The sequence below is a fragment of the Gopherus evgoodei genome, chromosome 20, assembly GCF_007399415.2.
Source record: "Gopherus evgoodei ecotype Sinaloan lineage chromosome 20, rGopEvg1_v1.p, whole genome shotgun sequence".
Lineage (NCBI taxonomy): Eukaryota > Metazoa > Chordata > Testudines > Testudinidae > Gopherus > Gopherus evgoodei.
The window spans coordinates 3,279,387-3,294,750 of NC_044341.1; the positions used below are offsets into that span (position 1 = coordinate 3,279,387).

Consider the following 15,364-nt stretch of genomic DNA (forward strand, 5'->3'; position numbering starts at 1 on the left):
GGGCCAAGGGGCGGGGACAGGCTAGGAGCTGAGCGAAATGGGGCCGGACCAAGGGGGCGGGGCGGGGCTAGGGCCCGGGAGACGTGGGGGCGGGGCAAGGGGGCGGGGACAGGCTAGGAGCTGAGCGAAATGGGGCCGGGCCAAGGGGGCGGGGCGGGGCTAGGGCCCGGGAGACGTGGGGGGCGGGGACTGGCGAGGAGCTGAGAGAAATGGGGCTGGGCCAAGGGGGCGGGCTCCTGCCTGGGGGTGTGGGGGCAGATGGGCGGGGCAAGGGTGGGCGGGGCTATGAGGAGGGGGCTGGCACCCTGGGGGAGGGCGGGGCTAGGACCTGGGGGTGGGGGGGCAGACAGGGGCGGGACGGGAGGGGCAAGGGTGGGCGGGGCTAGGGGGAGGGGGCTGGCACCCTGGGGGAATGGGGCGGGGCCTGGCAGGTGGAGGCCCAGGGGAGGGGCAGAGCCCCAGGCTGGGGCCTGGGCATGGGGGTGCAGTGGGAGGAGGTGTCCCAGCCGCACCTAACTTCCCGCCCTTCCTTTTCCTCCACGCTCGGACATCGTCCCAGCATCAGTTTCCAGTACTGTCCCTGTCCTGTTACACCAGGGATTTGTACAACCCCCTCACGGGGGCCAGAAAGCTCAGGGGACACAGGACTTGTTAAAAAATGCTCAAGCGTCTAGAGCAGAAGACAAGACTCCCTCTGAAAAACCCCAGGCTGGTAGACATGCCAGGAACCTGCCCAAGTTGACAGGAGTGAAGATGCTGGTTTTCCCCTAACTTCTAGTCCTGCAAACTCATCCTGGCATCTGGAAATCCAGCTGGGTTCCTTTCTACAGGGCCCACTGCTGTAGCAGCTGCGCCGGCACACCCCATAAACACATTTAATACAGGCGATAAAGAGTGAGCCAGGCAGGCCAAATGCTGATCCCAATTTCACAAGAACAACAAGGACAGATTGCAAAATCTCTAGTGCAGCAACTGTGTCTCCTTGGATGTGTAGACAGGACCTAGCACATACGGAGTGAGCCCTACTGGGACACAAACAACTGAGGGCCCCCAGTGACTATGCAACTAGCTCTTAGTTAAGAAGTCTGTTGCCACACAAGCCAGAGTGGACTCCAGCTCCCTCGTTTGTAGCAGTGTTGGCTCTGCAGGGCTAAGAGAAAGAGAAAAAAAACCAAAACATTATTTTAAATATTAAAGCGGATGGATCTGAATCTGTCAGCACAGTAAGAAGATCTGGAGATGTACCACAGTTACACCGTTCCTTTTCAGAGCACAGTCCCGCACTTTAAAGACTTAAAACACTAGAGAGCCCACAGGGATTCAATCATTGTAAAACGCTTCCAACGCTGTCAGATGACAAGTGCTCTTAGGGACAGACTTTATTGTTTATAATGCTCCTTGGAGTGCAAGAAGCTACACAAATCATGCAAGGGGACAGACAGTTATAAAACAATTTAGGGGGCAGGAGAAGAACACTGATCTAACACAACACAGATGTCAGCTTTCCCCAGTACGGAACTGAGTCTCTAGGAGTTTTATCTTCAGCGTGGCTCCATTTCCCAATCCTGTTCCCAGTGGATTAAGCCAGCTCCAGCTGCCTGCTCTTCAGGGGTGAGAGGGTACGGTTAGTGGTTCGGTTGAAGGTGTCAACCTCTGGCACAAATTTCTCAGCGGGGACTGTGAGTTTTCTCCTGCTGTCCATGCTCTTGTTGTCCAGCATCAGGGAGTTCGCTTTGTAGCCCATATCAGTTTGGATGCGGTACAGGTGTTTATATAGAGCATCTAGGGCATCCCTGGGAAAAGCAGAAGTTAGGGAGTCAGGGGTGCATCTGCACCACTGAACTTGCCTCCTGGCATTGAGGACAAATAATCAGCTTTCTGCTCTCTCACCACAACAAAAATCAGCACAACCTTTGCCTTTGCCTTCAAGCTAACGCACACCAGAGCTACAGGGGAAGTTCCTGGCACGTTGTACTTTATTGCTCAGCTCTCTTTAATAGCAAGCCCACATTCTGCTGTTGGAATGCAGCTCGCAAGAGACATGACGATGGGAATCTAACACAAACCCAAGGCAGCATTTCTATTTCTATTTCCTCCCACCCTTCAATAATTTTGTAAGTGTGGTCACTCCACCCCACACCAGCTCTGCCAATCCTGACCTGCAGCTCCCTGTGCTGCCCGCTCCAGAGCTCCCCCTAATGAGGCACCCTGTTTCTGACCTCATAGACTTGTAGATTTTAAGGTCAGAAGGGACCATTACGATCATCTAAGTCTGACCTCCTGCACTGCAGTGTCCCCTGCTGTCCACTCCGGAGCTCCCCACACAGCTCCAATGAGGCACCCTGTTTCTGACCTGCAGCACCCCCTGCTAAGAACGTTACAAAGCCCTCTGGTGCTTGTTAACATCATCATGCTTTCTTGGATGGGTAACTTCCAAACCACGTAGAAACATACTGTGACTGCGCAAGCTTCTGCTTCAGGGCGGCGATGGTGCCTTCCAGCTGACGGACCTCATCAGTCAACCCATACTGCACCTACAAGTCAGGAACAGACCATAGGGGTTAGCAGAGCCAGTACTGGTTTTTGCTAGTTGCTATGGTTCCCCCAAGTTCCCCTTCCCTTAGCCCAGCTCCCCACTCTGTTTCTATGCTTTAACTCACACTGTGTGGTTGATTCCTTTTTATTCATCTTTCAGTCTCCATTCAGTCCATACCTAAACATGTCTGATCATTTCGGAGCCATAGCACCTCTATCTAGGGGTTCCACCCTCACAACCTCAAATCCCTCATGGACGATGGGCATGCCAGGTTAGTATCCACCCCACCCCACCCCCAGCTTACAGGCTAATCTGTACCTGATCCCGACACAGCTCCATGTTGGGGCGGTAAGTCCGGGTCTCCAGGCGAGTGTGCGCGAGTTTCAGATCCCACATTTTTTTCCTGAGATCTTCCTCGAGGCGTCGAATGTCCTCTTCCATCTCAGCAATTTCCTCCAAGGTCTGAGGATTAACACACACAGGACAAGGGATTGTTATCATCTTGCACATACAGCTGTCCAGTTTAGTAAGGGTGCACTCAAAGACTGGCTTGTGGGTACGCCGGAAATTCCAATGAGATCTAGATAGGGAACTGGCTGTGCTCAAGAAGGCTCCAGCCTTTCTGGGGTTTTACCAGGCTGGAAATGGTTTTTAAACAAGGACTAAAGGACTTCTGCTCAAATAGGTTTAAACACAGCTTGCTCAGTTTGTGTGGACCAGGCATCACTGCTTAAAAATCCAATTTCCATCACAATCAGGCAAGGCATACTGTGGCTGTTTCAGGGCTGCCATGAGATGGATTAATAGGGTGAGATATAAGGTCCCAAACTGGCTTATCAGCCTGCAGATGTCACTGAGCATCAATTGTGTTGTGGACCAAGAGCCACTGGGCTGGATTCAAAGCAGTTTGCGGCTCGTCCCTCTGTGATCCCTGTAATTCCATTTCTCTGCCTTAATTGGAAAAAGTGGAATTTTCCTTTGTATTTGAATAGCAAGGATAAAACCCAAGGAGAGGGATAAGCAGCTTAGACTTGTCTGCGGTGTCATACTAGCTGCTTATCAACAATATGGCCCTGTTGACCTGAGCCTTGCAGAGAAGCCTTGAGTTCACACAGCTGATGCCTTGCACATCCACACACAGCAGCTGCCTGAAGTGTTTTATATAAGTGCTGGTTGTACCAGGCAATCACAACACCTGAGACGAGGGCTTTAGCTTGGGTCCTGCTGACCCCATGTGGGCTACAATTTCTCCACGGGATGAACAGGTGGCCACGTGTGTTGCAGCCATAGTAGATCAGCTAGTCATGCTGACTGACACACACACACACACCAATGCGCAGTCTCTCTCATTTGAAGTTATCCAAAAGCTGCTCCTGGTAACTATGCTGGGCATTGTGGGATAGATGCCATAGCAGTCCCACATTGTACTGGGAAAGCTGTGGCAAATAGGTATGTGCCTGGGAGTGGATGTACCAAGAGGTTTCCGTCAGAAACGCCTCTTGCACTGGGGTGTGCTGAACCGCAGCAAGGAAGCATTTCACGCCATCGGTGTTACTTGCAAGAGATACGCTCTGAAGATAGAATCTCACTCAAGGGCTCTTGACAGCAAGGAAACAAGCCAGAAATTTACGTTCTTCTCCTGCCATTTCAGCTCATCGTAGGCTTTTTCAAACTCTCGGATCCTCTTCCGCAAGGCAAACTCCGTGGCCACCCGCTGAGCTTCCAGCTCGTTGTTTGTCTAGCGGGAAAACAGGTTAAACGTTGTGCATGTGCCTATAGGAGGTGTCTCCCCTGCACTGTTAAAGCAATTACCCTGCTCCCTCCATAACACTCAGCCCTCACTTTCAGGGCCCTGCATGCAGGGCCGGTGCAAGGATGTTTTGCGTCCTAGGTGAAACTTCCACCTTGCACCCTCTCCTGTTCCCAAGCCCCCGCCCTGAGGTGCCCCCCTGTGGCAGCTCCCCATCCCCCACCCTCCGCCCTGAGGCACCCCCGCCCCAGCTCACCTCTGCTCCATGCACAAGCATGAGCACCCCGAGCACACCGTGGCTGCTTCACTTCTCCTGCCTACCAGGCTTGCGGCACCTAAACTAGTTGGTGCCGCAAGCCTGAGAGGCGGGAGAAGTGAAGCAGCCACGGCGTGCTCGGGCAGGAGGCAGGGCAGGGGTGAGCTGAGGCGGGAGTTCCCCTGCGTGCCACCCCCCCGCTACTTGCTGCAGGCAGCCCTCCCCGCTCTCCCTGCCCCAGCTCCTTCTGCCTAAATGCCGGTGGCGACCGGGGCGGCCAAAGATCCGGCCGCCGCGGTCGCTGCCGAAGAAAATGGTGCCCCCCAAATCCTAGCGCCCTAGGCGACCGCCTAGGTCGTCTAAATGGTAGCACCAGCCCTGCCTGCATGACCTCACCTTTCGCCTGCCCACTCCTGTGCTTCTCTACAGTCTCCCTGTGCCCTTCATCATCCCAACACTCATTATTATTTGTCTGGTCAAAACATTCAGCAGCCAACTGCGCTAGGGACTGTACAGACACAGAACCAACAGACAGTCCCAGTTGCCCCCAAAGAAAATATAAAGAGAAGAGACAGATGCACAGACAAGCGGACAGAGGAGTATAAGGAAACAATAACTCAGTTACTGGGCCCTTCTCAATAGCCCCCCTATGCCTGGAACCGCCTCCTGGCACATCCCCCAACGTTTCAACAGACCACCTCCTCCTCTTCCAAAACCACTTCTACTCATGTCCTTCCTACACCACTCTCCATGCCAGACTGTTCTGAGTCTGTGTTCTGCTCTTTGGGGCAAGGCAGACACCTTGTGAGATCAGCAGAGAGCTGCGAAACTCTCATGATGCCAAGGAATAATCTAGTGAGGCACGTTTGCCTTTTTTAAAATCACTATTCAGGAACCAGCAGTCATCTGACAGCCAAAGGAAACTTCCCTTCCCATGAACCAGCAGCACCACATACCCCAAAAGGCACAGCATAACCCTCGCCTATTTCTAAGTTGCAAAGCAGAGTGCATTCATCCAGCCATCCCCACTGGGGAACACACGACTTATCACCTGGCTTAACATCTATTAACTGCACCGATGGCTTCTGCATCGGTGATGGGTGATTTATTTACCTGAGCAATGGTGAGTGCTATTGCTTCCCGCAGCTCAGTGGAGGCTTTCATTTCCACCTCTGCTCGGTCTTTGTTGTACTGGCTGTACTGGTCCCACTGCTGAGGCGTTGTTGATCTAGAATGCCAAGTGTGCCCAACAGGACAGGCTGTTTAAACTCATGCCTTGGGCAATAAGCTGAGTGACTGCAAGAGAGCTTGGAAGAAACCTCTCCATGCCAAGGTGGAAAAGTTTTCTACAATTGCAAAGAGTCAGATTTCAAGGCCAGATGGAACCACTGTGATCATCCTCTGACCTGCTGCACAACACAGACCATGGGGATTCCTGCATTGAGCCCAACATCTTTTGAGATATCCAAACATTGATTGAAAGGCTCCAAAAGATGGAGAATTTACCCCATCCCTTGGGTATTCTGATCATTACCCTCACTGTGAAACCAGCATGGTCTAGTGGTTACAACAGGGGACAGAAGGCAGGTCTCCTGGGTTCTCACCACAAGTCTGTCATTGACTTGCTGGGACACTTTGGGTGATTCTCTTCCCCCTCTGTGCCTCAGGTTCCCCTTCTCTAAAATGGGGATGTTATTAAGTCACATCACAAGGATGTTGTGAGGCTTGCATGTACCCACAAAGAGCTTTGAAACATTCAGGTGGAGGGAGGGTCCCTGGGAAGGACCTATGGTTACTGGTAACGACAATCACTGGGAATATGGAGAAAGGGAGGGATTGCTTCTCTGAGTACCATATCTGATATCACTCATTGCTAGCAGCAGAGCCAGTAAGACAGCCCTGAATCCAGCTCTTGGTGTTTTAAACTCTAGGCCAGGCTGTCTGCTAATTGAGCCAGTTATTTCCACGAGGCACCAGAAACTCAGGAGTCCCAAGTCTTTCCAGCATCAGTATGAAGGTTAACACAGCCTGGGTTTGGCCACAAGGGGGCTGGTTTGTCCCTTACCCAGTTGGGACCCGGGTTGGATTGACCTTGAACGAGATGTTGGGAGAGTTGACGTTGAGGGAGGAACAGACCCGGTCTATCTCCAGTGCTTCCATTTTCCCCCGGTGATCAAAGTTGAGCTGCTGGCGTGCTTCCTGCAAGAGGCTGCCAAAGAAGGAGTAGGATAAGCTGCATTTGTCACTGTCAGCAGGCTGAAAAAGGTGTTAGATTTTCACTATCTGTTCCACTATCCCCTTGGCAGACCAAGCAAATACTGTAAACCTGGCTCAGATATGGGCTGCCAGACAGACACAGCTCCTCGTCCATCCGAGGTTACAGAGACAGTGAGTCAGAGACCAGCCATCCAACTGGCCTAAAATCGGTTCACTTTTTCAAAGCTTTCTTGGGAACCATCGGGGCTAGGGACTTGATTGGGCTTTTTTTAAAATAAATAAATGGTGAGATTCTATAGCACCAGGCTGGCCCTGTGGGACCCTCCATGGGGACCACCCTTACTCCGTGGTGCTCCTTGAACCAACTGCCCACGTGTGACTGAAGTTCAGTGACTTGCAAGGCAGTGACCCAGAAGGGCATAGCACCCAGCAGGCTGGGCACTGCAGGGTAAGATTTTGAAAGAGGCTTGTGCTTTGGGGCATGAGATGCCTTCAAGAGGGCTGGATTTTCAGGAAGTGCTAAGCCCCCTCCTTTGAGAATCAGGTACCTGCCAGGTGTCTCAAGTTGGGACCCCAAAACACTAGGCAAAAGCTCAGGCCCAGCCTTTAGCTGCCACACTCGTTCCCTCCCCTTCCCTTGTTTCATAAGTGCCATGATTCCAGCAGCACTTCCAACATTCGTTCTTAACAGGCCCATTCTGGCAAGGGACGCTATTGGGCATCGCCGTGAGACGCTGACACAACGTGTAACACAGAGCATGCTCTCTGCTCAGATGCTGGCCAGTCCAGAGGCAGGGGTGTGCCCTGCTAGCCCAAAGCCCCATACAGAGAAATACGATTTGGAGTCACCGGCGTGGGGGGAACCTCCCCGAGCTCGGCTGCTCGACTCACCAGAGCTGCTCGAAGGCCTCGCTCACTTTCTGCTGCAGATCTCTCTTGGCTCCATCGATCACCTCCACCTCCTTGTGCAGCTCGTCCTCCACAGGGTCCTTCACCACATCAATGACTCGGCGGCTCTCCCGAAGCGTCAAGCACTCAATCGCCACGTCCAAAGGCAAGTTCTTGGCCTGCAGTGCACGTTCCACTGCCTCCTTCATCTGGTGGGGAGTAGGCAGCTCGGGTTAGGGATGCGGTCCCTCCTTTGGGGAATGCTTGCGCCTCTTCCCGTCATCATGGCCTCTTCCTAGCCACCTCTGGAAGCAGCTTTTAAACCTTGTAGCGAGTGGCTCACTGCTGCAGTCTACTGGGTGTAATGTGCTCCAGCTGCCTGCCTCTGTCTATAGGGCCTGCAGTTCAGAGGCTAAGCACAATGCAGCTAGCAGCTATGGTCATACTCAACTATCTCACAGGGTTTTTGCAGCGAAAGGATCAGAGAGGCTTCTCCCCATTGGAGACCACAAAGTCCAATGGGACCAGAAATGCTTTCAGATTTGCAGTTAACCACAGCCCTGGCATTATGCCTTTCATTAAGGACCTCCGAGCACTTTGCAAATAGTCTGGCCCGCCTCTACGGGAGCTCGATTCCCATTTCACAAATGGGAAAACATAGCACAAGAGAGTGCGGCTTGCCTGTGATCCCGCAGCAGGTCACTGACAACGCACAGGAGAAAAACACAAAATAGATTTCGCCTTTATTAAACCTGTGCTCAATACAGAGACACAAACTCCTGATTCTAACAGTAAAAAAGATGCAAACTTTAAATCTAATTTAAAAGAGGTGTCAAATAAAGACAACTTTAATTATTCTTGCCTAAAATTGTTGAGCTCCTAAATAAATATTTTTTAAAACCCACTTAGTATTCCCTATGTTTCTTTTTATTTTAGTGTTTAATGTATTGGTATGTTTCCCCCCGAGATCTTTAGAAAAAGAGGACAGACTATATGAAACACACAGCACTATGCATTGCCTCAATTCAGATGGGAACTGAAGCTATTGGGTTTGTTTTCCTGAAAGCAATTTAAGGCCCTGATCCTGCACTGAACTCAGAGCACTGGTGCTAAGCCCCGCAAAGGAGTTGGTCCATTCACAGCTCATTGCAGAATCGGGGCCTTAGTTGTTTAAAGTCACATGTATTAAGAGCATATGTTGAGTTTAAGCCATCTGTCTTCCCAACATACTTTGGCTAAGGCATCCATTTCAGCGTCTATGTCTGTGAGGCATTTGTCCAAGGTCTCCTTCCACCTGTTCACACTGTCGATACGTTCAGCGAGTCGTGTTCTGTTGTCATGCTCATCCCATTGTGTCTGAAATTAGAAGAGACACCGTTTCCATTTTGATTTTTGTAGCTGAAATTGTGAAGACTGAGGGTGCATTTCACCATGCTGACAAGGGTCTGCTTATTCATTGCCCTGCAATTTCCTACCATTTGTTTTGGTAGCACAGTATATGACACCTAATGCACTAATGTAAATAACTACACAAGATACAGGCCACAAGAGCATCAAACCCAGAGTCCCCATTATAATATTTGCACACCTACAAATCAGTGCGTATTTATGATTTCACCTCCTGTAAGCTGCCGTTTATTAATTGTGCCGAGGACTTCTCTAGAAGCAAGACTATGCTGGTCTTCCAGAAGCAACAATTCCAATGGGGGATACAAGATAGATTTATCCACAGAGTTCCTAGGGTGCTGCAAAAACTCACACAAAGACCTTGAAGCATTAGACGACGGTAAATAGCACATCAGGGGACATTGCAAATCTATTTTAGAATAGAAGATCAACCGTCATTTGCAAATATAACCCACATGTTTATGATGCAGCCTCTCTTTTGTGTTTTTATACAAGTCCAAAGATAGAGAGAGGGCCAGTGGGGAGGACACAAGCATACAGAAAGCAGCGGGCAACTTCGAAGAGCCCAGGGTCTGTCCGTTATTAGACATGCACAGTAGCTGCTTCTGAAGCTGTGCAGAGCAAGGGTTTCTGCTGATGGCAAGCAATCTTGCAGGTTCCACATATTCTCACAGCTCAGCTAATCGGAGCTCAGAGGGAAAAGGTTACAAATACGGGAGCTGGTGATAGATGTGTGGACTCCGCAGCTGATCAGTGCAGGACGAATCACAGAATTGTAGAACTGGAAGCGACCTCATGAGGTCATCTAGGCCAGTCCCCTGCACTCAAGGCAGGACTAAGCATTATCTAGACCATCCCTGACAGGTGTTTGTCCAACCTGCTCTTAAAAATCTCCAGTGACAGAGATTCCACAACCTCCCTAGGCAATTTATTCCAGTGCTTAACCACCCGGACAGTTAGGAAGTTTTTCCTATTGTCCAACATAAACAAAGAGATGTATCTGTTGTGAAGGCTGCATCCCAGTAACTATACCACTTGGGATACAGGCTGCAGAGTCCCAATCCAGCTGGAAACTGAGGAGACAGCTGAGTATTGGCTTGGGAACTGTAATTGCTGCTGAGTCCACAGAGCTGTCTCTAGCTCCCCTATAAAAGGGCACAGGGTCTGTCAAACCTCACGCTGAAATATATGGAACAGCAGCAAAATGGAGAAATCTGTACAAAGAATCCCTACAGGTTTACTGGAGAATAGCATTTGTCTAAAAGTTGTTCCTAACTTATTCCACACATGCTATTTACAATGAGGGGGTCTGTGTATTAAATGTTTGTTTTGTTTACTAAGAAATTGTCTCTCTTTGCAGCTGACTGGGAACTGTTAACACCTGCATTCCGGGCTATGTATATTATAGCTCTGAGGTTAAATGCAGTGTTAATACCTTTAAGGGAGTTGTGGGGCAGGGATTGTGACTTGTGCTTCAGCAGAGAGGAGCTGAAGAGCAGGGAAAGGAGAGTGTAGCACTTACATTATCTCATCACCCCTCTTGCCTTTTACACATTTACTGCTCTCTATAAATAATCCCCAGTGTCAGTTACTTTGCCTTATCTGATTGTGCCTTAAATTCTGGCTGTGAGCTTCCACCTTGTAACCGGTGTGCCAATCGTTGTCAATTAGTTTGGTGGTTTTCATTATGTAGGTTCCTGCCCAACTGGGAAGGGGACTAGGCCATAACATGGATCTCTGGCCTAGCAATAGGATTCTTACATATGGTGCCAGTGGGTCCCCAGTCCAAATGCCTTGGAAGGACCAGAAGCAAAGCGCAGATTCACAGAGTAAGGCCTGAAGGTCCCATTGTGATCATTTAGTCTGATCTCCTGCCTCACGCAAGCCAAAGAACTTCCCCCAACAACTTCTGCATCAAGCCTATAACTTCTGTTTGATCCATAGTAGACCTTGAAAGACACCCAGACTTACAGAGTCAGATTCCAAGACCAGAAGGGACCGCTGTGCTCACGCAGTTTGACATCCTGTACAATACAGGCCAGAGGAAGTCCCCAAAATAATTCCTTTTGAACTATCAGCCACATCTTTTTAAAAAATCCACTCAATTGAAAAATTGCCAGTGATGGAGAATTAACCACAGCCCTTGGTTAATCTTTCTAGTGGTTAATTACTCACTGTTCTAGTCTGGATTTGTGTAGCTTCAACTTCCAGCTGTTGGATCCTTCCAGTCTGAAGAGTCCATTGACAAATATTTGTTGCCCAGGAACAAATTTAAAGACTGAAAGTGATGGAGAATCCACCAGCTCCCTAGGTAGGTTGTTCCAGTCGTTAGTGAAGGAGCTCAGACTAAATGATTGGGATGGTCCCTTTTGGCTTTAAAAACAGAATAAATGAGCTAGGAGATACGAGTAGTTAAATCACAGCAAATAACTTAGGCCATGTCTACACTAGCGAGCCGAGAGCAGCACAGCTGCACTCGCGTAGCCGCTCTGTGTCGACAGGAGAGCACTCGTCTGTCGACATCCTAAAACCACCTCCATGAGCGGCAGTAGCCGCTCTCCTGCCAACATAGCGGTGTGCACACAACCACTGATACTGGCAAAATTTAGGTCACTCGGGGAGTGTTTTTTTCACATTCCTGAGCGAAATATTTTGCCAACATAAGTGCTAGTGTAGATGTGGCCTTAGTCAACAAAGCGAGACTGGGATTTTCTCAGATTCATTCATTCAAAGTTTGACAATTTCACACAAGTTTTGCTCACACCGCGTCTTGCTATTCCGATTCCAAAACCTAAGCTCTGTTGCTCAGCTGTGACTGGTCACAGGTCAGATGGCACGATTTCTATCCCATGACTTGATGAAGTAGCTGTTCTGATCAGATTTCTGATATGAATGTGCACAGAAGTGAAATTTAAAAAAACTTTCCAGGATATTCAATCCAGTTTTGCTGGTAAAACTTGATCTGACAATATGTTTGCAGAAGGTGAACATAGAATGGGTGAGAGCATGACCAAATCAAATTAGTTTATAAGTTACAACTAATTTTATTGGAAGATTATTTTCACCCCCAGCATTCACCTGGCTTTGCTAATTTCACACTAAATAATCACTTCCAAACAACCCTCCATCACTACTGGCATAGGTCCACCTCAGCGATCTGAAGGTTGAAAAAGGGACAGACTTCCCCATTCCAACCCCATTCAGCCAGCCAGATCTTTAACACCCCTCCATCCTCCTCGCCCCCCCCCAAATCCCCAAACCTGTTTTTACAAACAAAACGGGGAGTGAAACAGCTGGGAAGCCCACCTGGTTGTTAGTTTCATTACGGAGAGTCCTGGCTTCCTGCCTGATCTGATGGGAAGCAGAACGCTGACGCTCAGCATTCGTAGAGATGAGGTTAGCGTTGGTATGCCAGTCTGGGACTGCAAATCTCTGTCCTGGCTTCACACTCAGCGTGGCCATATCACCAAGGTCAGCGGCTAGCTACAGCAGAGATATGGAGAAACAAGCAATATCCTGGCTGCCCTGGCCGCTGCAGCCATCCGAGTGCCCTTACATGTTGGAAAGCATAGAAAAGGACAGGACAAGCTTCCTGACCACAACCATCCCCTCTTGACAATGTGCCTTCTTGGGACTACCTGGTGATAAGCCAGTCCGTCCTTGGCCTCCTTGGCTCATCAGGCAACTTCCCCCAGCTGCTGATCTTGGGACACAGTCAGCCCCAGCAGTGACCTTCCCTGTGATACTTAACATGCCCAAGCAGGTGACCAGATGCATCTGTGATTTTCCCTCAGAAGGTGATTTAATAAAGTCTGTTCCACTCACGCTTCACCTGCACGGCCAGGAGACCTGAGCCTGCACCTACTTTGCAGAAGCAGAGCAGGACTGTAGTCACCTTCTTCAATACAGAGGTACAGCCCTGCAAAGCCGACAGCTCTTCGCACATGATGTTCAGCCTGGATGGGAGCAGTGCCTGTCTGCAGAGACTCTAGGTCTCAAAGAACAGAGGGCACCCACTCCAGATGCAAATGGAGCATTACATGCTGGGGACTAATCTCTGGACGCAGTAACTCAAAGATTATGGACACGTTCCACCGAGGGCTGGCTTTGGCTCTGCACTCTGCCACTGATCACAAGCAGCTTGTTCATCTAATGCCAGTGGGGCTTCTTGCGCAAGTATGAAAAGCAAGATTTGTAATAAAACCACATTGGGTGTGGGGGATTTGTGCTATTCCTTGAGCAGGGGAGGGAAGAGGCCACATAAAGGCCTCAGAGCTGCAGGACAGGTTGGAGGGGGTCAAATTATATGGAGCAAATTATAGTGAAAACCCCAGAGAAAGGCAGGAGGAAGGAGGCAGCTTCACACTGTGTGGGCTGAGAGGTTAGTGCTACAGTCAAGGAACACAGAAGGGAGGTTGGTCTCTCTCTCTCTCATCACACACACAGCTTGTTAACCAAGCACAAACCTGTACAGCAGAAGTACAAGGCCTGAGAAGTCTCAGACACACTGCACAAAGCCCAGCTCCTGAATTCCCCCACCCACCCCCGCAGCAAGGCCATGGCACCTGGCTCCTCACACGGAATCAAGTCAGAGCAACTTACCACCTTCCTTCCTTGACTCTGGAGTTTCTGCCTCCCACTCCTGAGTGGTTAGTTGTCTATGGTGGTGTTCTTTTTTTTTGTATTAGTGGTTGCTAAGCATGCTCTGGAGGGTTGCCAGGCAACCATCCTCACCAGGAGCCAATCAGAGGCTTTTTTCCTTTGTTTACAGGGAATGAGAGCCATAGCAACAAGGGGATGTAAGGAGAGAAGGGCCTCGGTGCTTCAGGCCCAACTGTTTGGGATCTGGGATTGCAGGAGAAAGCGGGAGGTGGGATCTGGTGCAACTCAGTGGTTCTGGGTGGGGTTGGTGAGAGGATAGCAAGGAGTCTGGGGAGGGGGGCATCATCTGAGAAAGTAGAGAAATCCGACTCAGGAGCACCAGGGAAAGCTCATTTACAGAAAAGCCTTAGGAAATACCACAGTGACTATTGGTTGTGGGGAAGAACGGAGATTACTCAGTTTGGACCGCAGTTCCTGGGTACTGATTTTAAATCCTAACGAGACATGTAATAAAAAGATCCCATATTTTCAACATTTACCAGGCAAACATTTTGTGAAATCTGGATACAAGAAACCTCTATCTAGACCTTTAACCACATTTGAGGAGTTGACCCAGGAGCAAGCTGGAACAAAATTTAATTTCTAAGATATATACAATTTTGATTGAAAAAATGTTAAGAAAACCACCCAGACGAAAAGCTGGGAGAGTGATTTGGACAAAAACTGATCTGGATGAGTGGATCTCTGTATCAGAAAGGGGATATACATCTTCAAGTTGTCTAGCTCAAAACAAAACTATATATTACTGTATAGGTGGCATTTGACTCCAGTTAATATTCATCCTATTTTTGCTACTAAAGAGGTGCTATGCTGGAGGGGTTGCAAGGAAAGGGGAACGTACTTACACACGTGGCAGTTATGTCCAGGAATTGAATGCTTTGGAGAGGAAGCTATTAAAGAACATTCATCTGATGACAAAATGCCAGCTTCCGAGCAATCCCCTGACCTGTTTACTTAATGTTCCAGTGAAGGATTTACATTTTAAAACAGAATGACATGTTAAGTTCTTTTTTTTTTTTATTGTATTGCACATTATTGGAAAAATGTGACTTCTCCTATGGAACTGCGGTCTAGTAAAATATGGACAGTCCTTCTAACGGAAAAATTTTCACACCAAGAACATACACAAGAGAAGTGCCAAATGAGGCTCGGTATTTAGAAATGTGGTCACTCTTTTTAGCATACTCAAAAGCATGATGGCTCCCCAGCCAACAAGCCAGAATCTTTAGCCTAGTTCTTTGAATATTCACCTGATCTTGAATAAGTAATAAGTAATGTACGATATGTAATAATGTAGTACGTTAACATTTGATCGTAACTTTGCCTTACTTTTGAAAACTGTCCCTACACTGTACTTGGGTGTGGTTGTAGCCGACACTGTGGCTGCCTATGCTGAAGTCTTAGGTGTAGACTAGGCCTTCGTCTCTTCTCTCTGTAGACATAAATCTGCTGGGTTCTGAGCATCAGTGAATGGTGGAGCAACCAGGTTCTTTGGGGCAGGGACCATCTTTTTGTTCTGTATTTGTACAGCCCCTGGCACAATCGGGTCCTGCTCCATTACTGGGGTTCCTAGATGTAACAGCAATACAAATGAATAACTTCTCTCCTCAAGCCCTCCTGCAGCAGGAATGTTTTCATGGTGTCGCTG

General features: G+C 49.1%; 1 protein-coding gene across 1 annotated transcript; it reads right to left on the minus strand.

Annotated features, from left to right (window-relative positions):
* Positions 1 to 1,377: 1,377 nt before the first annotated feature.
* TEKT2 (tektin 2) lies at positions 1,378 to 13,723 on the minus strand. Its single transcript, XM_030538945.1, has 10 exons — positions 13,657 to 13,723; positions 12,361 to 12,537; positions 8,878 to 9,003; positions 7,651 to 7,856; positions 6,608 to 6,751; positions 5,656 to 5,770; positions 4,167 to 4,274; positions 2,855 to 2,998; positions 2,455 to 2,534; positions 1,378 to 1,793 (listed from the first exon to the last, which is right to left on the minus strand). The coding sequence occupies exons 2-10, from the start codon at positions 12,514 to 12,516 to the stop codon at positions 1,580 to 1,582; spliced, it is 1,293 nt and encodes a 430-aa protein (XP_030394805.1). The 5' UTR covers positions 12,517 to 12,537; positions 13,657 to 13,723; the 3' UTR covers positions 1,378 to 1,579.
* Between the last annotated feature and the right edge of the window lie 1,641 nt (positions 13,724 to 15,364).